The sequence below is a fragment of the Salmo trutta genome, chromosome 35 (genome assembly GCF_901001165.1).
Source record: "Salmo trutta chromosome 35, fSalTru1.1, whole genome shotgun sequence".
In the NCBI taxonomy this organism is placed as follows: Eukaryota; Metazoa; Chordata; class Actinopteri; order Salmoniformes; family Salmonidae; genus Salmo; species Salmo trutta.
This window is the reverse complement of record NC_042991.1, coordinates 25,060,013-25,073,782: the sequence shown is the minus strand read 5'-3', so window position 1 is coordinate 25,073,782 and position 13,770 is coordinate 25,060,013. Positions and strand designations below refer to the sequence as shown.

At 42.6% G+C, this 13,770-nt stretch overlaps 1 protein-coding gene across 2 annotated transcripts in view; it reads right to left on the bottom strand.

Annotated features, from left to right (window-relative positions):
* Positions 1-13,770, bottom strand: part of LOC115174915 (transcription regulator protein BACH2) — a 108,206-nt gene that overhangs the window by 91,297 nt on the left and 3,139 nt on the right. The window contains exon 1 of one of the 2 annotated variants that reach the window (XM_029733934.1): positions 3,616-4,278. The exons of the other annotated variant lie outside the window; for it this stretch is intronic. Coding sequence (XP_029589794.1) covers positions 3,616-3,630 — 15 coding nt within the window. The 5' untranslated portion in view covers positions 3,631-4,278. Of the gene's footprint in view, positions 1-3,615; positions 4,279-13,770 lie in introns of those variants that run through there. 2 annotated transcript variants of the gene reach the window in all.

Below are 13,770 nucleotides of genomic sequence, written 5' to 3'. Positions count from 1 at the left end.
GTCGGTGTGGTTGTTTCTCTCACATGACTCAACAAACTCTGGATCTTGAGCGGGCTGTACGGAGCCTTTCCCAGGAGGGAGGGGAAGAATGACTTGTGGAAGGGACCTGGAGCTCTGCCCTCAACTTGGCTCAAATTACCCGCTTGTCATGCTTGATGGATTTGGCTACAAATAACAGAAAGCGGGGCCCATGACAGGTTGATGAATGAACCCAGTGGTCCCCCCATGATAACTGGCCGCCTGGCCGCCTAGCTTCCCCCCGCGCCATGCAGGGTCTCCGGGAGGACCTGCTCAGCTCGGAACAAACATGTTCTAATGCCGGGCACAGATCAGAGTGCTGAGCGCATTCCAACAACAAACATCCCCCTTTCTCCAACAGAGGAGAGAACTGAGAGAGGGAGGGAGGGAGGGAATGGGGCTACACTGCTCGCCTTCCCTGTGGCTCAGTTGGTAGAGCATGATGTTTGCAACGCCAGCATGGTGTGTGCAACACCAGGGTTGTGGGTTTGATTCCCATGGGGGGCTAGTACAAAAAATATATATATTAATGTATGAAATGTATGTATTCACTACTGTAAGTTGCTCTGGATAAGAGTGTCTGCTAAATGACTAAAATGTAAAGGGGAGTGGGGGGCAGCCGAGCATCAGACTGAATGCAGGATGACCCAAAGTGAGTGGGAATTCCTGTGCTTTCACTCACCCTCCCGTTCTCCCCTCCAACACACATTCCCCCTCCAAAACAGGGCAGTAAAGTCAGAGCCAGCCTCTAGACAAGGAGGATCATTATCCAGGCCAGACAGCCAGTAGACTTTTCCTGGGCTCTGATAGCCAATCAGGGCCATCTATCAGACCACTATTTTAAGTGTGAGGAGTAGCGGGCGGCCCTAGTTCCGATCAGGAGACTGTTATGTGCTGCTAATGCAATGAGGAAAGGCCCGACATGGAGCTCCTTGAAATGATTTTGTAGCTGTTTACCATTTGTTTAGCTTCTATGAGGTCTGTACGGTTGTTCCAGACTGCTATCTGGTTCCTATCTGGAACCTTTTAGTACAGATAGTGAAAGTGCTGGTAGAAGTACCGGCAGTTAGTGCGCTGGTGAAACAAGTTGTATTTTCAACAAGTCAGTCTCAGACGTCGGCTTCACCTCGAGCACGCACGCATAAACACACACACACTCACAAGATGTATTGTTGTGGAGAGATTCCACCTCATCTCGCCTCACAGGTCAGGCTTCCCGAGAGGGTCCCAAAATATTCTCCTCACCACAAAAGAGCAAAATGGCGATACGCGATACGGTAGTGTTAAAAATAGGCCTCTCCCTGGTGGATAGTGCTGTTAGTTTACACCCTCGTGATGGTGACTGTATGATGTAGCTTCGGGAGAACGGCTGATACACAGAGCGCACCCCAGAAAAGATGCTGAAAAACAACCACTGGAAACTGTCTGTCTGATGAGAGACTCGGTTTCCATTGAGAACAACAAGAACCTAACATTTTCACAAATACCTTTGTCTCGCTGCTACAAAGTGTTCCGCAATCTAAATGGGGCTAACATGATCTGTGAGTTATAGAGAACTCCCCTGAAAAGACATGGGATTCTGTCTTTTCAGATAGTGGTATTGCTTTTTTGTTATTTTTATGTCAGTGCTTCTACACATGACATCTTACCATGTTGAGGATCATCAAAGCATTACATCGTACCAGAACAATCCCAGGGAGAGATAACGACTTTGCAAGTGTGATTTACTGCACATCAATCAATGCCTTCTGAAAAGAAGGGAAAACAGAAGGAGAGAGAAGCCCTGAAAGCCATTTGTTTTGTCAAGGCATTAGAGGAAGAGTTGATTCAATAGACCAGACGTCTGAATCACACTTCGAAGGTAGTCTACTTTCAAGTTTACTCTCCAACCCGTAACCAACGAGCACTGAGTCATGTTATAGTATGAGCCATTTCTTCTGCGCGCCAAGGAAATATGAAAAAGTTATTTTGTTACGCTCTTGGTTTTAAAGAGGAAATGTAGTGTTTCCATCCATATTGTTTCTCTGGGTTTATTTAGAAATGTTCAGATTTTTCCTGTTCAAGCTTCGGTGTAAAAGTGGTTTTTTTCTCAATTATGAAATTACATTATTTTTTCTCACAATATTGTAACTAAAAGTACTCCTGCCTATTATGAACAACTAAAACCTAATTTAAAGCACTTTCTAGAGAAAAGTGGGTCCTTCTAAAATTGAAGTTGGTTTTGAAATGCATTTTGTTCTTCAACAATTGATTGATTCAAAAACATTCCAGATTTATAATGGGCATAATTTCTCCCACTCAGTGTCATAAGTGCATGCAACATGCCTCAGAGTGACAAGAACAATGGCCTCTTTCACTGCCTTCCCCATGTTGGATGAGAAGAGGTGCACCATGGGAGCCAGACAGGCAGACTGCTGCTTGTACAGTGCATATGGATACTTCTGAGACATTCAAGGAATCCAAGCGACGGCCTAATGTCACTTTAAATCACAGGCATCTGCACTTGAATTATATGGTTAAATTACTCAAAAAGAGGCTGCTTTGCAAGATAGGCATCATGGAATAGGCCTAAGTCCTTGAACACAACATGCGTCAACGGTTTCTAAACTTTTTCATCAGAACTTTTGGGTTGAGACTGTGACTGACAAGTTTAGAAGCCAGGCCTCGCCAGGCACTAGCATTTACTCTGAGCAGGTCTTAGCCATGTTACACAGCATCCTGCCTGCCCTCCACGTGGTCCGGGGCTAAGCACACTTATGAGTTGTACTCCTACTATGATGGCATTAGCTACAGCATTAGTTCTAAGCCACAAACCTTGACTCTGAGACTAACAGTAGCGAGACACAGGAACCCATTGTGCTACTAATAGTCCAATAATAAAGAGGGGATATGAGCCTTGACTCTATATGCATACACTGCACACTGAAGACCGTTCATAAAGGGATTGAGCAGTCACACTTTGACATTAACTTTGCCACTTTGACATTAAGAAGTCATAAGTTCCCCTTTTATCAAAACATATGTTCAATGGGATCTTATATCAGGATTTAAATATTAAAATGGAGGGAATTGGTTGAAGTACAAAAAGCATTTAATTTCCTTTGCAAATTGTTTTTGTATATGTCTTCACTTTTATATATGTATTCACTGAACTCTGTCAACTAACACTTCACAACACAGTTCAACATGGGGAGGAATTCCTAGAGACTACAAGAGGTTTGTGGCTCAAGGTCTTTCCTCCCAGCTTTACCGTAAACCAAAGATCCATGAATTACGTTTAGATAGACCTGTCTAATTTATTCCGTGTTTCTTCTGATATGGTTCATAAGCTAGGCAACTGGTCATCACATTTAGAATATGAACAAGTAAAAACACGTGCTGATGAATATGACTTTATGAACACAATACTACTAGATAACAGGTAAATTCAACATAGTCTGTAGACGTTATCATCAAAGGATCGATAACATGTAGTCTTCACACATTGTGACCACAAAAACACTTTGCTGTAAAACATAAGAACATCTTCCTTGACAACATAAATGGTACTTTGACAACAAAAGTAAACACAGAGTGATTAACAAGTCAGGTACTTACAGGTTTGTCTTCCATGGTGATAGTGATCAGTAACAAGTCATTCACCAGCAGCAGTTTCTACAACACCAGTCGGACCGCTATGTAAAGGTGTTATGCCAGTCATTTGATTGGCAGCTCAGGGGTCTGTCGTGTGGGCTTCCCCAAAGACAGGAAAGCTCTCATGTATCACACACACACACACACACACACACACACACCTCTCAGTAGAATTTCCCATTGGCGTATGGCCCAGACCAATAACAAAAACTTGCCACCAAATACGTATGATGTCAATCTAACCATCCATCTTATCACAACTGAAATAAAACATGTCAAACTCAAACACACAAAGCACGGATGTGCATACGTAGTGATGTTACACCATAATTTCCCCTTCAAACCAAAATCTGATAAAAGCTGTACCATCATCACGTTATATCAACAAAAGATCTGAACTGCCAACAGTTTTAACGCTGATGTCCACCAACGAGGCATGAAAGAGATTGAAACGTATATGCACTCACTCCTGTAAGTCGCTCTGGAGAAAAGTGTCTGCTAAATGACAAAAATGTCAAATATAAATCAAATTGAAGAAGATTTGAATCAGCTTGTACTGCCTCTATAAAATGTAACATTGTTGACAGTGCATGATAATCAAACCACTGAACCAAGAAAGGTGATTAACGCTGGAAACTTATTCACAATATGACATAGTATGCTGGGACTCAGACGTCACTGGATTGATAGCAATTTCTTGATGAATCACACTAACTATGCAATGCTACACAGATCCTCATGTGAAGTAACTTGTATTCTAGATAAAACATATTGTTCATGCACACATTGAAATACGCAGAAGACATTATGGTCAGGATAAACCCATGTAGAGAACCTGTAAAGTGAAAGTGCAGCATGTGCACAGTGTACACATTATGAAGTTTACCCTGTTCAATCAGATCACAATGAGAAGAATGAGTTCAATAAGAGAGCGCTAAGCTAACCTAAAAGTGCATGCTAAGCATAATGAGGACCAATTCACTTCCTCCCCTCAAGAGACAGTCTCTGCGTTAGAGATGAAAGGGATATGACGCTACAGTAATCGATCTAAACGCCTGCTACTAAAGCCGTTCATGCAGGCGGCACTATCGATCCAAATACTATCGATCCAAAGATCCATGAGTTACGTTTAGATAGACCTGTCTAATTCAGTGTTTCTTCTGATATGGTCCATAAGCTAGGCAACTGGTCATGTACATTTTTAACATCACATTTAGAATATGAACAAGTAAAAACATGTGCTGATGAATATGACTTTATGAACACAGCACAATACTGGTAAATTCAACATAGTCTGTAGACGTTATTGTCAAAGTAGCAATAAAATGCTACTTCATCTCTTGGTGATGGAAAAGCTGCGGCAAGTGGAGCTATTGTCTGGAGAATGAGTGAGGAAAAAATGCAAGTATTAATGACGTGGCCATAGATACAAACAATTTACAATTGATCATACTACAAAATGATCAAGTGAATTCATCCAGTATTATTCTATTTTGATGGTAATCTTAAGTTTTTTCACTAGAAATTACAATGCATGATTGTGGTATAAAACATACTTTTTGTATTTTGTTGGTTGTCATTGTCTTTCTTCCATAGAGTCAATAGCAGATCTCAGATAGAGACAAGCATGGATTCTACATACGTAGGATCTTCATTTCAGCTAATTTCCTACAGCAGGAAAATAATTCTGCAGCAATAAGAAAAGGGAATTACTATGTGGATTATAATTAATGAACAAGCAAACCCCAGAAATGATCTGTGACCTTTATGCACATAGAGAGAACATACAATACAGCTCAATAAACAAAATACACATCATTCCAACACACTTCTGTAATATTGCCACCTGTCTATCAAACCATAGAAGATTTTTAAACGTCTATCTAGATAAAACACATGTACTGCAGTTGTAGCTGATTAGAAATGTGTGACTATTAAACGACTCAAAATACTATATTTATTTGTGTAAAGCATGATTTCGTGAATACAAAGTGTAGAACATCAAGTTCAACAACAACTTCTAGACATGGCTTTAGATAACGGAATGAAAATTGAGTTAACGACGATGGTCAAAAGTAAACATCAAAGCTTAGATGTGGATCTTTGTAACAGTGGGGGTGGTTTTCCATGCAACATCCTTCAACATTCTTCCAGGAAAAACCTTTATCATCTAAAACCTATATATACGTAACTGCCCAAAAAAAGGAAACACCAACATAAAGTGTCTTAATAGGGCGTTGGGCCACCAAGAGCTGCCAGAACTGCTTTAATGTGCCTTGGCATTGATTCTACAAGTGTCTGGAGCTCTATTGCGAGGGATGTGACACCATTCTTCCACAAGAAATTCCATCATTTGATGTTTTGTTGATGGTTGTGGAAAATGCTGTCTCAGGCACCATTCCAGAATCTCCCATAAGTGTTCAATTGGGTTGAGATCTAGTGACTAACACACACACACACTTTAAAACCCCTATGCTCCTTTGAGACCCCTCTTTAAAAGTCACTGAGATCTCTTCTTCTAGCCATGGTAGCCAAAATAAAGGGCAACTGGGAATTTCTATACATGACCCTAAGTATGATGGAATGGTAATTGCTTAATTAACTCAGGAACCAAACCTGTGTGGAAGCACGTGCTTTCAATATAATTTGTATCCCTTAAGTGTTTCCTTTATTTTGGCAGTTACCTGTATATCCCCTTTGGATTTAAGGTCAACTTCAAGGAAATTCAAAAGGAGAAAAAACTAATTAAGACTTTATTTGTATATATACTGAGTTTACAAAACATTAAGAACACAAAAGATTATTTCCATGACATAGGCTGACCAGGTGAATCAAGGTGAAAGCTATGATCCTTATCAATGTCACTTGTTAAATCCAATTCAAATCAAACAACTGTATGAAGGGGAGGAGACAGGTTAAAGAAGGATGTTTAAGCCATGAGACAATTTAGACATGGATTGTCTATGTGTGCCATTCAGAGGGTGAATGGGCAAGACAAAAGATTTACAGTAAGTGCTTTTGAATGGGGTATGGTAGTAGGTGTCAGGTGTACCGGTTTGTGTCAAGAACTGCAACGCTGCTGGGTTTTTCATGCTCAACAGTTTCCCGTGTGTATTAAAAATGGTCCACCACCCAAAGGACATCCAGCCAACTTGACACAACTGTGGGAAGCATTGGAGTCAACATGAGCCAGCATCCCTGGGGGGAGGGTGCAACTCAATATTAGGAAGGTGTTCATTATTATAAAGTACTTTCTCCCCCTCCTTTTTTTCCTCAAATTTGTGATTACGATCTTGTCTTATCGCTGCAACTCCCCAACGGGCTCGGGAGAGGCGAAGGTCGAGTCATGCGTCCTCGAAAACATGACCTGCCAAAACGCGCTTCTTAACACCCGCCCGCTTAACCCGAAAGCCAGCCACACCAATGTGTTGGAGGAAACACCGTTCAACTGACGACCGAAGTCAGCCTGCAGGCGACCGGCCCGCCACAAGGAGTCGCTAGAGCACGATGAGCCAAGTAAAGCCCCCCCAGCCAAACCCTCCCCTAACTCGGACGATACTGGGCCAATTGTGCGTCACCCTATGGGACTCCCGGTCACGGCCGGTAATGGCACAGCCTGGGATCGAACCCCAGGGTGTATTGACATGGCAACACTGGGAAGGTGTTCTTAATGTTTTGTGCACTCACTGTATCTTTCCACCCTATGAGGTTGGAATAATACTGTGAAATTGTGAAAATAATGATAATGCCCCTTTAGTGTAAGAGCTGTTTGAAAAGACCGGCTGAAATTTCAGGCTGTTTTGGTAAGATGGCGTTTTGGCCTGCCTGGGGACATCTATTGGTCAATAGACCAATAAGAAAGAGGGTTCCAAACCTCTCTGCCAATAACCCACTCAGACCACTCCCCGACAGTCCTAGCATCCTTTTTGCTTGAGAAATTGCTCTTCGCTAAGAATCAATTTTTGTTTTTTTTTGACAATTTTAATAGAAAAAAATCACAGTAAGGTACTTAATTGTTGACAAAAAATTATTTATTTGCTGCATTGGACCATTAAATTTCGTTTTCTCTTGAAAAAACATGCACAATTTTGAGAGGTAAATATTCATATGTAATAACTTGCAGAATTGTAATAGTACATTGTTGTTTAATCTTTTTCTTGATGGGAGAGTTAAATGTTTTGTTCAGAATGTGTTTTTCTTTGCAACACTTGTTTTTTTTTAATCAAGTACAAGACACAATGAGCTAAGCCACCACACAAAGCCTCTCAACCAATGGCAGCCTATTGTGTGGTGGAGAGAGAGCAGCCACCCCAAGACAAATCCTGTTGAGCTGGCCGTGAGCCAACTGGTTTACAGTATTTCAACAGGAAGTGGGCACTACACCCCTGCTCCTCCACGCCCACCTTTTCCTCCACCCCTCCCTCCCTCCTCCCAACCACCTGTGCAAGTCTCACAGGATGCAGATCCCCAACCCCCCACTCTCACAAACACTAGCTACATCAACAGCTATACCCAAAACCACGCTATCAGGGTGTTTGGGGAGTTTTACACTCCACAACTTCGGCAGTGATGGTTTTAATGAAAATATTATTCTGAATTTCTTGGAATTAATGACCGTTTGATTGATACACATTTCAAACTGTTCTTGAATAATAACAGTAACTGTATGATCATAAGTATGAAATGTTTCTACAGTACATTCTTCCTTGCAGCTTGTATAACTGCAGGGGGAAATCAATGAAATAGCCTACACATGAAAACAAATAAAGAAAAGTTGCAGAAAGTTGATTTGTAGATAATCATTATTACATCCTGCCTTGTTTATCCTGACTCTGGAGAAAGGGCCTCATTATTATTAACACAGTGTTCATCATCAGATACAGATGTTGGAGCTCTGTGTTTACATCCCCTCACATACACACAGGGAATGTTTTGTTTTTGGCGGGCAATTCTGATGTGCAAAGCAGTTCAAATAAATCCATCTAGCAGGAATGGTGACCTTTGCCATAGCCAGTGTTACCTTAGAGTTCACAGTACTGGCTGACTGGCCCTGTGCCTGGGTCTGGCAGACAGACAACAACAGCCCACCACAGGGTCATCTCCTGCCACAGGGGCCACCCCTTCTTTCCTTCCTTCCTCCCTCCCTCTCTCTCTCTCTCTCTCCTTCCCTAAAACACTGACCTCACTCCTCTTACCAGGAATCCATTGATTGTTTTAAATACCTTCCAATCTCGAGTGCTTGACAGATTGCTGCTCCTTTTTCCCATAGACTAAGGAGAAGCATGTGAAAAGAGGGAAAACAAAATGACCTTGGCAGGAATCGTCGGGCCCTCTAGCGAGCCTGGAACTCGAGTTCATTCAGGCTTTCAACCAATATTGTTTTAAATTACCGAAAACAACAACAAAACCTTTGTAATTTAATAAGGCTCAGAGAGAAAGAGAGAGAGGGAGAGAGAGAGAGCGCGCAAGTGTACAGGAAAAATATCCACATTTTTGCATAAGAATTGTTGTTGGCAGAAATGTGAGGAATGGGATGATGAAAAGGGTTGCCAAGGTGAAGGAAGTGAAGGATACCTCAACACCTAATACCGTACCTCTGGTGAAATGAAGATGATGTAAATATTGACATCTGTGGATATTGATGATATTCAGCCTGTGGACTGCTCATTTTTTTTATTTTGCCGCTCTATTGCATCACTCAAATTCAATTTTACATATAGAAATTGATATTTTTCACATTTACTATAGAGTAATAACCAACACCAGAGCAATCATCTGTCTCTGTGTCAAATTGTCTGTGTTCTATTTTTTCCATTCAAAATGTCATGTTTTCCACCTCTGTGTTGATCATCCATGCAGACAGAGAGTGCATCCAGGTTATATTAAGACAGGGCATGATGTTGACATGCAGAAGCCCTGTGACTCATGTGTGCCGACAAAAGCCACAGTGACACTAACGTGACTCCCATGCGCTCCCTCGCTGGGTTGTGTCAGCACTGCACAGAGATAGAGCTCAACTCTGCTTACAGCTCACAAATGAGCTTTTTGGCACACCGTCATCGACAAGCTGTAGATTTCGCTGCACAACAATAAGTCCTCTAATGCTGAAGACTAACAGAACAAAAGAGATTGTCACAGACATAAGAGTAAGGATATGACCTCAGACTGGAAAGGAAGACAACAGAAGAGCATTCTTGTGTCTGACATTGTGTCAGGCAGTGGGCTAACAGAATCAGACAGAGAGTAAGTAGGCTGCCAGACTCATGCTTTCAAACTAGTTAAGAGAAAAGTAGGAGCAGTGTAAAACAAGTAGTGAATGAGGATGCATGAAGTAAGTTAGAGACAGGCCGATGAGTGACTAAGAGAATATGTCTAGATACTGTAAAAAGGGACCGTTGGGGCCCTTTGTTCCACTAGGAACTGAAGGGATTAAGTCAAGTAAGGTTAAAGTACAGTAAGGATTAAGTCAAGTAAGGTTAAAGTACAGTAAGGATTAAATCAAGTAAGGATTAAGTACAGTAAGGATTAAGTCAAGTAAGGATGAAGTACAGTAAGCGGGTAGGTTTGGTAATGGGAGGTTAACTGGGTTGGATATGTGAGTGGTCGGTCATTGGTCAGAAGGCCTCCGGTTCCTCTCCACATGTGATTCAACAGCTGCAGAGGGAAAACGCTGACAGGCGGGGTGGGCATGGCTGTAACTGTAACTAGGAGGAGATTACTTATACTATCTACTGAGTTCCCAATCAGGTAAACCCTGCCAGACAAAACCCAGTTTTCTCTGCCTCAAATTTGCTGCAAAACATGTCTAATTGGATAAGGTGTGTAACATGCATGTCATCACCACTATGAGAGCAGGTCTCCCCAGAGAATAGACACAACACCTGGAACCAAACTGGGTGCTTTGCTTTGCTCTAAATATGGAAAAGGCATCTTAGAAACTCTAAGGAACTTTTAGGAAATGAAAGAAAATGCAGACAGAGGTTTGTTGACTAAATTGCAACTACTCCCAAGACACACTGGGTAATTTGCTTTTTGGCCCTTCCTTAGCTGGTAGTGGTTCTGGTAAAGAGTCAATGCCATCGGCTGCCTGCCTGCCTGCCTGCCTGCCTGGTGCATGTTGGACTGTAAATGTGCTGCTGTTGAGACAGTGGGACATATAGGCACAGCTGAGGCTCTTGATGTGGTTCCTGTGCCGCAATTTTCCCAGTCAACTACAGAAAAAAAAGGACTTTTATTACATATGTCTCCCAAGTCCTCTGATGCTTAAGAGATGAGGACCACACACAGTGGTAGGGCTGATGAAAACATGACACTGGGTTATGAATGCTATCACTACACAGGTCTGAGGGTATGCTTCACATCTACAAGTGGAACTATAAAAGTGGTTTCATTTAAATGGAACTGGACAGGAAATGCTACATTGAGGTATTGACTTCCCATTTAATAAGCACACTGGTATCCCATCACCAATAAATTGTAACAACAACAATTGTGAAGATAAAACAACTGAGTGTTGGAGCTGACAGGAACTTTAAATAAGTCCTTTGGCATGATATTCATGCCTTCGCCTTAGATAAGAGCTGATCATTGAGTCTCTTAAGAGTGACACTTGAGGCTGAGAGCACTGAAATCACTCCTTGGTGTCGTCTTTTCTCACCACAGAGAGAGAGCACTCCTGTGCTGGCGCATTTTGTGTGAGGGACTCACCGTGTCCAAACGGCAGCTGCGCTGGCTTTACCACGCTCGCGTCTCATACTCCTGCAGCGCTCTGTACGCTTTACACAGGAAACCAGAGGATCCAACAACGTAAGGAGGACACGTCCAAGCACACAGCCGAGCCAAGCACACAGCACCTCCAAGCACACAGCCGAGCCAAGCACACAGCACCTCCAAGCACACAGCCGAGCCAAGCACACAGCACCTCCAAGCACACAGCCGAGCCAAGCACACAGCACCTCCAAGCACACAGCCGAGCCAAGCACACAGCACCTCCAAGCACACAGCCGAGCTAAGCACACAGCACCTCCAAGCACACAGCCGAGCCAAGCACTCAGCACCTCCAAGCACACAGCCGAGCCAAGCACACAGCACCTCCAAGCACACAGCTTTTAAACAGAGATTACTGCAATGTGATCTGAAAGGCCTCGGTATTACTATGATTCACTTGAATGGATGTCTACTCGTTTACACAATGAGTGCTTCCTTCGGTGACATGGTACCGCCCAGATAGTCACTAATTCACACTTCCTATAGGTCCCCCACCTTCCCTGTTGTTTTAACTTCAACCCAATTCAGACGAGATGTGAGTAACTTAGTTTGTTGAAATCCGTTTTGAACAATTATAAAGTAATGAATGACCACAGGATGGGTTCCCAATGAGCACTGAGTTAACTGTCTGCGTGGGCCAGCCTCCTCAAGGCCTGAGGCCACATGGTGGGGTCACTCTCAGCCTGGCACACTACAGCAGATCATCACAGATAGTCTGATGACGCAGTCACCGGGGTGATTTAGGAGTCTTGATAATCTCACGCAGGCAGTATAAAAACTCCAACCAAAACAGAGCAATCAGTATCGTGCCTGTAGCGTTTTGTGTGTGATAGCTTTTTGGCACTCTGTCTCTCTTCACACAGTGAAGTGAAGGGAACACAGTGAGAGGCAGGCAGGGCAGACGGAGGTGGGTCTGGCATGATAATGAAGTCTGATTTCACATGGTGAGTGATAATGACAGTAAGCATCACTGCCCTGGATAGTGGGAGAGGAGGAACGAAACACCCAGGAGAGAGAGAGAGAGAGAGAGAGAGGGAGAGGGAGAGAGAGAGAGAGAGAGAGAGAGAAAGAAAGAAAGAAAGAAAAGAAAGAGAGAGAGAGAGAGAGAGAGAGAGAGAGAGAGAGAGAGAGAGAGAGAGAGAGAGAGAAAAGAGAAAGAGAGAAAAGAGAGAGAGAGATAAAAGAGGAGGAATGAAACACCCAGGGGAGAGAGAGAAAGATAAAAGAGAGAGTTAAAAGAGAGGGAGAAAAGAGAGAGCGAGAGAAGAGAGAGAGCAGTAAAAGAGAGAGAGAAAAGCGAGAGGGATAAAAGAGAGAGAGCAATAAAAGAGAGGAGGAACGAAACACCCAGGAGAGAGAGAGATAGAGAGAGATAGAGATTGATAGAGATAAGCGAGAGAGATAAAAGAGAGAAAGAAAAGAGAGATAAAAGAGAGAGTGAGAGAAAACAGAGATAGAGATAAGAGAGAGAGAGAGCGAGAGAGAGAAAAGAGAGAAAGGGATGAAAGAGAGAGAAAATAGAGCGAGAGATATATAGATACAAGAGAGAAATAGATAAAAGAGAGAGAGAGAGAGAGAAAAGAGAGAGAGAAAAGAGAGAGGGGAGAGAGAGAGAGAGAGAGAGAGAGAGAGAGAGAGAGAGAGAGAGAGAGAGAGAGAAAAAAAAAGAGAGAGGGGAGAATGACTGAGAGTGGAGAGGGAGGGAAAAAAACAAAAGCCCTAGGTCTGAGTTGCAGAATCTTAGATTTCTCCCAGCAGCGCAGTCCCATCTATGGCTCCCACTGGCTGGGGCCCAGTCAAACATGCCTTTGTGCTGACGTGGGAGAACTATGGGAACATGTTTTTTTCTACTCAAGGCTGTGATTAGAGATGTTGAGTTTTCGCTGGTTAGGGTAACTCAAATGCCTGGAGGGATGCAAATGATCCCTTAATGATGCCAAAAACAAAGGTGCATGTGTGAAGACTTTCTCATGACAGATATATTATATTGCCTTTTGATTGTTACCTCATAAAAACGACCTATTTATTTTCTAACATACAGTTTCTTTCCTTCAGGTGTACATGAATCTACATAATATCTAGATGCCATAATACATCAAAACATAGGTTTTTTGATGTATTGATTATTCGACAATAGTCATGAAAAGTAGTGCTATTCTTAGTCATAACCTCTTGACAAAAGTGCGATTTCATGAATCATCGGTCGTGCCCGAATACCTATACTAGCATACTACATACTTAAACTGCACAGTGATTTCGTCGTTTGATCTAGTAGAATTCTCTCGTATTTTCCGGCTCCGTGTCTGACAACAGCTGATAATCAGATACATTGACCCGCTTTACCAAAATGAA